The 10,188-nt window shown below is 43.8% G+C and overlaps 1 protein-coding gene across 1 annotated transcript; it reads right to left on the bottom strand.

Moving 5' to 3' along the window:
- Positions 1-2,397: 2,397 nt before the first annotated feature.
- LOC108153164 (transcription factor Sox-14) lies at positions 2,398-7,409 on the bottom strand. The gene is made up of 3 exons (XM_017282969.2): positions 7,086-7,409; positions 5,475-6,043; positions 2,398-3,915 (listed from the first exon to the last, which is right to left on the bottom strand). The coding sequence occupies exons 2-3, from the start codon at positions 5,984-5,986 to the stop codon at positions 3,255-3,257; spliced, it is 1,173 nt and encodes a 390-aa protein (XP_017138458.1). The 5' UTR covers positions 5,987-6,043; positions 7,086-7,409; the 3' UTR covers positions 2,398-3,254.
- Between the last annotated feature and the right edge of the window lie 2,779 nt (positions 7,410-10,188).

The following is a 10,188-nucleotide window of genomic DNA, read 5'->3' as shown; positions in this document are numbered from 1 at the left end:
CACAGACCCCTCCTCTACACAAAGCAAATCAAACAAACTTTTATTTCACACGTTTCTCGCTCTACTCTCCACTTCTCTCCCGCAAATGTTTGTCTTATACCCTTCCAGCGGATATTCAGATTTTTTCCATACCTGTGCAACGTATCATTAAATCATACGTATCATACGTAAATGTATATACGCATATATTAGAGCCCTAAATGAACAGCCCCTCAGTTTTCTCATTACATCGCATAGAAACGGACTGAATCCATCATCGTCATTTTTACTGTGTTAGATCTGAAAATTTCGAATTTTTGTTCGCGCTCACTCTCCATTTAATTTTCTGGTAGAAAGAATAAGCAAGTAATACAATAATTGGCAATAGCGCACCCAAACTCCATCGTACATATGTATGTTTTGAGTCATTACAGAGACTGCTAACGAAATTTACTGACTTTCATCCGCAGTGCTTGCACTCGGTTTTAAGTGACTCGCTCGAACCGAATCTCAATGAAGGCAGGATTCGTAATGATCGAAACCCCTAAAGAGGCATGAATATATCTGTAAATATACTGTGGATTCATGCAGGGCTCTAGTATACATATATGTCTTTAATATTCCACCGGTCTGTCCGTTTCTGTGCAACGTTGCGCTGCATTTTTTTCTTACTGCAGTCGGGGTAAGAGTGTGCATCTGGAAGGGTATATATAACTTCGGCTCCTGCAGCAATCCGCCTGTCTTTTTTGTTTGTCTTGAAACAAGTGATTGCTGGGATGTGGTATGGTGTGGTTTGACGATGGGTGGAATAAGGTAGGGGGGTCTGGTCGCACGTGTCTACGCGTGTCTGTTAGTTTTGATAGCTATTGACTTTGCCAAGGAGGGTGGTCCGGGACCAACAGAGCAGTTGACCCGTGAAATTTTGATAATTGCTGCAGAAGACAATCGCGCGAAAGTTTCAGAGGAAAAGTGCAAGATAAGTAGTTTTGAAACTAGTTGGAATCGATGAAATTTAATGAGATATAATTCTGGGTTCGATTAACTCATTTAAGTTCCCGTTTCAATAACGAAGTCACTCTAGACTTTATTTCTAATAATATTTCAGTGAAAATGTTGTCTACTTTTTGGGGTCTATCAAACGAATAAGTATTTTATTATTCAATTAGCTTCAATTATTTCAGCATGATCTCGGAAACGTCTCAATATGCTGTATGTACGTTCCCACAGTTGAACGATTTCATTCATTGCTCTCTTGGGGGTTGCTATGCGTACAAGTACTCCCCATTTCATTGGGTAAATATTGTTGTAGCATTCCACAGTGTTTTCGACAGTACAGTGTGGAAGCTGCTCTGCTGCCTGGCAGCCCGGCTGCCTGGTTCTTTGTCTGCGGAGGTGAGAGGTCAGAATGCAAACATTAAATGCGTATTCCAGCTCTATCGAGGACTGTGACTAGGACCAGGACACTATAAAAACGACCTTGCGGGCAACAAAAGGCAGACAGACACTACCCTCTTTCTCCCACTTTCTCTCTCTGCCTCTGCCTCTGTCTCTGTCTCTCTCTATCTGTCTCTTTCTCTCTATCTCTGTCTCTCTCTGTCCCTGCCCTGTGTCTGTGGGAGCAGACAATCATTGCACGACTTTTGCCTGCCAGGGAGGGGTAGAGGGGATGAGGACCTGCCCGAGTTGGGTTTTTGGGTTGGACGAGGTCGTCTTCTTCTTTGGTCCTCCTTATCAGCAGTTTGGTTGCGTTGCAGCGTGGCATTTCGGTGACTTTTATGTGCGGCTTTTCAGCTGGTTACGATGTTGTCGCGATTCCCTGCTTCCCATCCAGCCCATCCAACCGACCTAACCATTCCGAACCACTCCACCCACACTGAAACAGCCACCCCGTCCTAGTGGTGGTTGCTTTCTTTGTTTTGTTGTGCCACCGAATAAAGTGTCAATTGTTTTTGTGCCTGAGCGCATTTATTGACACGCCTCATCGCCGAAGGATTCACAGTTGGTCGCATTAACAAGTGGGCGTACGGGAATCCCATTAACAGACTGTGAGCCATCCCGAAACACTGTCCACACCCACCCGACATGGCAGACAACCCGATCCAGCCCCCGCTGCGATCTGCGGAAATTTAAACTAATAATCAACGCATCACCAAACATTGTCGTTATTATTCAGACCCCTGTGTCGCCCACAGGCGATTGCCACTGACTCTTGACAGATTGCATATTCGTCCTCGTTCTCGTCGGCGTTCAGTTTCGTTCATTCTGAAGAGCTACGGGATAAAAATGGAAATGGAATCGTCAATCAGGGAACTGCTTGATACGAGCGTGTGTGTGTTTGTTAACCATTTGAAAATCGTTTATTTTCTTACAGTTTTGTTTTTTAATTAGGGTTTTACTCGTTTTATTTTTATCACAAAAAAATTTAGTTTTTTTTAATACATGTATATATATTATCCAAAAAATTGTGGGCATTCTATGGCGCCTCAACCAAATTAAAGCACTAAAACCTAAAAATCAATTCAAAGATTCTTTAAAGTAATGAATATTGATTTGCTGATATTTCGAAAGGTCAGAAATAAATGAAAATGATTCAAATGATTTTAAGGAGTCACATTATCATCAGTTTTGCTCCAAATACATTTGGTTATTATGCCATCAATGGGTATATTTTACACATTCTATGAGCTCCAAATAATCAGTAATTCGATTAATTCGATTTGGAACGGTCTGATCTTGAAAAAGGTTGAAAAAAGGTACATATCTCGGAATTTGTTTGAAACCCTGCAAAAATTAAAAAAAAAATACTTTCAAACAGTGAACAACTGAAGTTTTGCAAAGGTAAAACAGTTTCGAAGGAATTCAATATGGTATTATTTAGTTGAATTTCGATACATGTATCCACTAAAAAACACTTTGCAGAGCAGTTACAAAATTAACGATAATAAAATATTCCATAATAACAAATAAATTATTTTTATTGAATTCTAAAGATTTAATAGGCTTCTTTCCTGCAACCTCCATCAAATGTGACCCGCAACAGAATCGGAACGTAAAACGAGAGGCAAAACTCAAAGCAAAGCACACACAAAACTCACAAGGATTCAACTAGCACTAGGATCTAACAATTATCTTCAGTTTTGTGGGGTCCTGGGTGACCACATGACCAGTGGGTGAATGTGCTGGGACCGTAAGCGTCCATCTACTCAGTATCATCTTTTCCAGGTCTACACCGCGTGCTCTGCGGCGGTGCCGGCGCCGAAGCGCAGAGGAGTCGGTCAAATGATGTTCGGCGGTGTGGTGGCCACGTTGGGAGGAACCACTCCAGCGACTGGCGAGGATTTTGCCGACTTCACGCAGCCGTAGGATGAGATGCCAGTGCCGCTGCTGCTGGGCGGGGAGGGAGGCGTCTCGGGACTGATCAATGGCAGGTAGCGCCACGGATGGTAGAGGCTGCCGGCGTACATGGCCTGAAGGCGGGCCTGCAGATCGAGGGCCAGGGTCGGGTCCAACGGGTAGTGGGCGAGGCCGGGAAAGGCGTTGGGCAGGCGGGGCAGGGAGAGCTCTAAGGGGGACCCAAAGCCGTACTTGGCACTCAGGGTGTTGGCTGCTGCGGCGGCCGCCAGCTGGACGTGGTGCGGATGGGGATGCTGGTGGTGGGAGTGGTGCGGGTGCGTGAGGTGGTGGTGATGGTGGTGGTGTCCATGTCCATGCAGATGGGGCAACGTCTGGCCCAACGGCGATAGCTGTGACTGCATGTCCTTAGTCGCGGACGATCCTCCAGAGCCGCCTCCAGGGGCTCCGCCATTGCTGTTATTACTGGAACCACCAGATGCGGCACCACCATTAGCACCACCCGGCACTGGCGACTTGTTGAGCGTCTTGGGCTTGCGACGTGGTCGATACTTGTAGTCGGGATGTTCTTTCATGTGCAGGGCGCTGTAAATTGAGTAAACGTTGGAGCATTGATCAACAGATCGAACGATTTAAACTTCGATGATATCACTAAGTCAACCAAATGTTGGTTCTGGCGGAGTTCTTTCTCTCTCTCTCTCTTTCTTTTTCTCTCTCTGGCCATAAACTCCCAACCGAATGGAACCCTTCCATAAAAGTATATATGCTCGTACAAATGTATGTATGACTTCTCTTGTCTGCTTATCTCAATTTAGCGAAGACCCGACGGATTCCCTCTACCTTTCCCATTATCATTATCATTCCCAGTCCCAGTCTCAGTCCCAGCTGCAACAATGCGCAATTGTTGACATTTGTTGGACAAAACGATAAAATCCGATAAAAGGTGTGTTCTTTTCTTCTTGTTGTACTTTCGATTTCGCTCTCCGTTCCTTTATTTAGTTTTCTTTTCTCCGCCACTACCCTAATTGGTCAGTTATTCCTCCTTGCGTTATCTTCTACCCAAAAAAATGTTGTATTCCTTATCACCGCGCATTGGCAAATATTTGAACAACATTCTTGCTTCTTTTCTTTCAATTTGTTCCCTCGAAAACCCCGAATGGCCATTAGTTTAAGCCCCTTCAAACGAGCTCTGCTCATTTATAACTGTCGCCACAAAATATACATTTTACATTACCGTTTTGGCAGTCAAATCCAATCAATAAAAGGATTATGACAGTGCAAACATTAGGGCATGTCAGTGTCACGAACCGAATATCATCGATAGTGCAGGGCATAAGAAAGGTAACTATTTTTTTTTAGAAAGTACGAAGCCAATAATAAATATTATTTTTGTATTTTTCGTACCACAATTAAGTTGGTTAGTTCTCTTTTAAGGTAAATATAACATTATTGAATAGCTTTGTAACGAAATTCATACGAAACAAGTTTTATGGAAATTTAATTTGAATAGATTAAATTTTTGGGGATAAACTATACGTACTGTCCACACAATTTTGACTGCCGACTGATATCTTGGTTGTATTTTCCGGGACGGTAAATCTTGAAGTGATGTTGATTGTTTCAAAAATTCTACTCTGGTAAAAAATCAGCGCTTTAAGCTCAAAGGTCCCTCCAATCCTTAATAATAGGAGCATAAATGTTATCATAGATCGCAATGTAAAGCCAATAAATATATGAGCCTCTTAAACATTTCACTTTTAGGTGATAGGATAGGGTACGCTTTAAGAGGGTGAACAAAAAGGGTGAATAGAAATGCAAAATGATTGAAGCATTTCATGCGTTGTGTCTCGCTTTTGTGTGACAATTTGAAATGAAATGTTTGCCCAAGATATGCCCAGTGCCAATGGAATTCTGACTAAGCAGAGCGAGCACAATCCGGGGCTCTGGAGCTCCCCAATGCAGGGGAGACTCTCACAATAGTGAGCCTTTGTCTTAGCTAATCGATCAAATTTTGTGGCCAGACAGAGAGAACTGGGAAAAACTGTAACTGAAACCCAGCCAGAAGCTCCACTCGCCCTCGCAGTCGCACTCGGACTCCCACTACCACCCCCATACACCTCTTCCCCCCAGAGAAATGTACTTACCGCAATCGTTTTGCCTCGTCGATGAATGGACGCTTCTGTCCTTCGGTGAGCAATTTCCACTCGGCACCGAGGCGCTTGGATATTTCGGAATTGTGCATTTTGGGATTGTCCTGGGCCATTTTGCGACGCTGTCCCCGCGACCAGACCATGAAAGCGTTCATTGGTCGCTTAATGTGGTCATGACTGCTGTGATGGGATCCAGAATTTGAATGGGAATTGGAAGTGGCTGTGGAGTGGGAATTGGAGTGGCTATGATGATGTTGCTGATGATGCTGCAGCTTCGGTGCTGGAGCGGGAGCTGGTGCTGCTGGGGGCATGGCGAGGTCAGTTGGTGGCGGTGGTGGTGTTGGCGCTGTGGTGGCTCCCAGGCCCACTCCCATTCCCATTCCCATGCCCAGGGCCAGGCCGGGCAACTGCGGTGAGAGGCTACTGCTGTGGCTGTGATTGCTGCTCCCACTGCTCGTGTACCCGTTGCTGTGGCTCCGGTGTAGTAGCGCCGAGATGCTCGTCATGATTCGGTGGGGATGCGTGTGCTTGTGCGTGCAGGTGGTAATTTTCAGGTGGGCGCTCTGCAATGCCAACGGAAATGGTATTCAATAGATATCCCTTGTTAGCTAGGGGGTTGTCTGTTCCTTAGCACTCTTCGCATGAGTCATTTGCTTGAACCTTCCCAGGGGGGACTGCTGGACACTAATTCTAATGCCTATGTAAAGAGTTCGCTCAAAATTCAGCAGAATGGAGTATCTTTCAAGGAAATCCGAAATTTCCAAAGAGGGTTGCTAAAAAATCGCTTGAAAGCTAGTTTGATCAATGAGTAATCAATGTACACATTTCAATATCACAGTTCAAAATAAGTTTTCAGATTATCGTTCGAAATCTATTGCGGCTTTTATCCAAACTTCTAACATAAGAACATCACCGACTGGTCAAAGGAAAAGTTTGATCGTTTCTTAAATCAGTTAAATCAATTGAATATTACATTTGAAGTTGCAACTCAGAGTGGAATATAAGTCCAGCATTAGCTGTAAAATCGTATATTTTAGCGGCATGATATCTGCTCTTTAAATCTATAAAAACTAACATGTTTAAATCTATTTCCATCGTTAATATAACATTTTGAAGCCATGTTTTAAATCAGTTAAATTAATTGGATATTGCATTTGGTCTTGCAATTCAGAATGGAAATCCAATTCCAGCATTAGCTGTACAATTATATATGATTATTAATATATATATTTATGATATGCTTAATATATATGATATCTGCACTTCGAGGCTATAAAGACTAATACGCCCTAAGCTAATTCAAACATAAATATGATATTTTTAGGGTAAAAACAGGGACTTTTTGCATAACTCTCGAGTTTAAAGGTTTAGATCGCAAAGTTCTAACAACTAGTATAAAGATGCCAGCATAAGCTGTATAATCATGTATGATTAGATGCGTAATATCCGAGCTTCATAGCTATATTTTTGTAGCTATTTTTAGAAAATATTACATTTTTTAAGTTAAAAAAAGAGGGACCTCAAATATAAATCGAGGGTAAGTCCCAAAGTTCCTCCATCTGTTTAATGACAGTGCAGTTTAAAGTTCAGATTTGATTTACTTACCTCTACTGAAATTTGATTCTCGTCTTGGGTTCAGGATAAAGTTTATGATAAGTCAGGGCTTAGGATAAGTTCAACGAGTGTTCCATTCGCTAATTTATTTCAGATTTGATCGTTGCCAAAGATTATCGTTTATCATTCTTTTCAAACACAAACACTGATAAAAAAATATCGTACTCAATAAAAATATTTTAAGTTCGATTTGAGATACTTGAACACTGCATTAATGGCCGTGCCGGATTTAAGCCGAGTCGGAGTCGGTGGCCGTTAAAGTGAACAATTTACCGTTTCGAGCGAGGAAGCGCTGCGCGTCCGTGTCGAGTGCGCGACAATTTAGATTTGAAAACACATTCTATGGGTATTCGAAAACTTGCGACAAAAACGGCAAACAAACACGACAAAAAACGACGGGGAAGAAGAAGCACAAGAGGCAGCGGCCGTGGCAGAGGGGTGTGTGTGCTTATGTGTGAGTGCGAGTGTGAGTGCGTTTGTAGTGGTTGCATGTTCGGTTGGCCAAAGACAGGACCGAGTGCGCGGGTGAGAGAAAGAGAGCGAGCTAACCTGTGTGGGTGCGTTAGAAAGAGAAAGAGAGAGAGGAGAGTAATCTGGAGAGTGGTAGAGAGAGAGAGAGAGTGAGATAGAAAGTGCTTTGTAGAGTTTTTTACACATTCGTGAGGACACAAACAAAAAGGAGACGCGTCAACGTGGCGGCTAAGTGATAAACAGTTCGCTGCCACCGCGCTTTGTATCGTTGTATCTGCATATTGTATCTGTATCTTGTACTTGCTGACAATTTTCTTACGACACCAGGTACTAAGGAAGCGTAGGGGTATACTCGAATTGTTTTTGATCAGAAGATGTCCCCAGTAAATGTAGAAAACCCTTTCATTCTGATATATAAGTACTGCGATTTGGTATCCACTATCCACTATAGCTAGAATGATGAAAACGAGTTCCTATACATACATTGCGTTGTTGTGTATCTGCATTCTGATCGCGTTTTCCATGAGTACGAGGTATCTTGCAGTCGTCTTCTCAGTTCTCTAGGGATTTCATTCGGTTCGGTTTATGTGTTTGCCTATGTGGTGCTGCTGCTGTTGCTTCTCTTACCCTGCCAGGTGATAGGTAATAGTATCTGCACTTCCACACGATTATCTTCGAGCCGAAAAATGTCTTCGTTCTTGCACTATCAGTGCTGAGGCATGTTTGCTCCCGCAATCGATCGATTGGGTCCCAGATACATATATTTTTGTTTGCCACAAACCTTAGCTGCAGTCGATGTTCGCGTAAGGTTGTCCCTCATTGTTGACTGGGGGGAGGTTCATTGCCTTCCTTGTATGTCTCACAAATTGCACAGGAAATTCTAAAATGAGTTGTTGTTGTTCCAATATCGGTTGGAACCTTCGAAGAACTTGCCGATGGATCTCCTTATAAATGACCCTCTTTATAATCGGGGTTTCGGCGATTCAATTGTTGAGTTTAGGAAGCTCCCTTGCCGAGTACTGAGAACTTGTGCAGGCTTACATCTATTTATTTTGTAATGTAAATAGACTAGAGGGTACTGTGGTGTAGGTCTTTATGTCCATAAATAGTTACCATCTTCCAATTGGAGTTTATGTAAATTATTTTAAAATTTTTTCTAATTATAAATAATTGGGTTCTAACTGATCTGACATTGGCTTTCTGTCTTCGTGGCGCCTTTCAAACAAAAATATATTTTTGGCGCCCTTTCATTGAGTGCCTTCTGCGCAGGCGTCGCTCTTTTTGGAGAGTCGCTCTTTTTGGAGAGTCTCTGGTCGTCAAATAGTTTCCCCCGGCACCCGCCACTCCATTCAACATTCAACAGAACGAATGTTAAATAGGAAGCCCATTTGGCGGCTACAGCCGCATTTCTTCCCCTCCCGCTCAGTCAAAGCCGCGCAACAATAAAAATGGCAGCGCTCGGAGCCCCCCACCTGGACCCCGCTCCACCCTTGTGTCTGCGCGCATGTCGATGCCTGTTCTCTGAAGTCGCCTTTGGACCAATGGCGGAGACAATGCTCGGTCCCCTTGGGCGGGGGATGGGTGTGTGTCGTGGACCTCGGGGGGCGGGCGGCTGCTTAGAAGCGTTCTCAATGGCGACGTGCTTTTTATCGTTTTTGTTTTGCATGCGAATGGAATGCATTTTATTGGCCAAAAGCCATCCCAGACAGGGCCAAAACAAAGGAGAATAGAACAAGCACGGCGCTAGAGCTGGAGCTGGAGCAGGAGTCGGAATAGAGGCAGATACAGGAGCAGGAGCAGAGACTGTGGCAGAGCGAGCAACTGGTGTCCGAAAGAGATGCTTCAGTCGGCGTTCCTTATCGTCTGCTGACAGAGGAGCTCTCACTCGGGTCCATAGTCGTAGCTGGAGCCGGACATTCCTTCATTTGTTCTCACTTAATGGACATTATGGCTGGCCCTATTATACGACCATCTCCCAGGACAATGAAGGGCTGCAGCAGGAGCAGGCGCCGCACCGGGACCCCGAGTTGGCAGAGCAGTCACCGGCCCCCGCCCCGACTCTCATCCTCTCTCTAACATCATAATTTTGGGTATTTTCGGGGACTCTGAAGCATGGAGCATTGTTTGGCTGCGTTTAGTTGCAATAATTTATGGCAGGATTTCAGCGGCAACGTGGCACAAAATTTTTGCATACTGCTGTGGGTTTGCCTCATTCTCTCTCTTACTCCATATATATCTGGCTCTTTCGATTTTTGTTGGCCAAAAATGGGAAATGTGACCACGCTAATCATGATTTGTCTTTTAAAGGAGGCGGCTGGATGAGGATGCTGTTTGAAAGGAGGAACTGTGAATATTTGTTGGGCATCCAAAAGGGAAACTGGTTAGATAATGACAAGAAAAGAACTGTGCACTAGGGCTTGCCCAGGGGTTGCCAAAGCCCAATGCAAATTATTGAAGTGTTTCTTGTCTTCTAAAATCAGAAACTCAAAGCACCTTTTCAACAATTAAGGACATTCAGGCAGGCTCCGTTTTTCACTTGCTTTTGCGGATTACTTTTTCAGCCAAAACGTTTGGTTTTCGTTTTAAGGTGTTGTTGTTGTTTCCCTGGCCATTTTTTTCCGAG

The sequence above is a fragment of the Drosophila miranda genome, chromosome XR (assembly GCF_003369915.1).
Source record: "Drosophila miranda strain MSH22 chromosome XR, D.miranda_PacBio2.1, whole genome shotgun sequence".
Taxonomy (NCBI): Eukaryota; Metazoa; Arthropoda; class Insecta; order Diptera; family Drosophilidae; genus Drosophila; species Drosophila miranda.
The sequence above is the reverse complement of the archived record's forward strand: the minus strand, read 5'-3'. Positions and strand labels throughout refer to the sequence as shown.

Excerpts from the sequence above, each read along its gene's own strand:
- LOC108153164 (XM_017282969.2), bottom strand. The coding sequence starts at position 5,986 with ATGACGAGCATCTCGGCGCTACTACACCGGAGCCACAGCAACGGGTAC. Across the intron at positions 3,916-5,474 it reads GACGAGGCAAAACGATTGCG|CGCCCTGCACATGAAAGAAC; the intron begins GTAAGTACATTT and ends CTCAATTTACAG.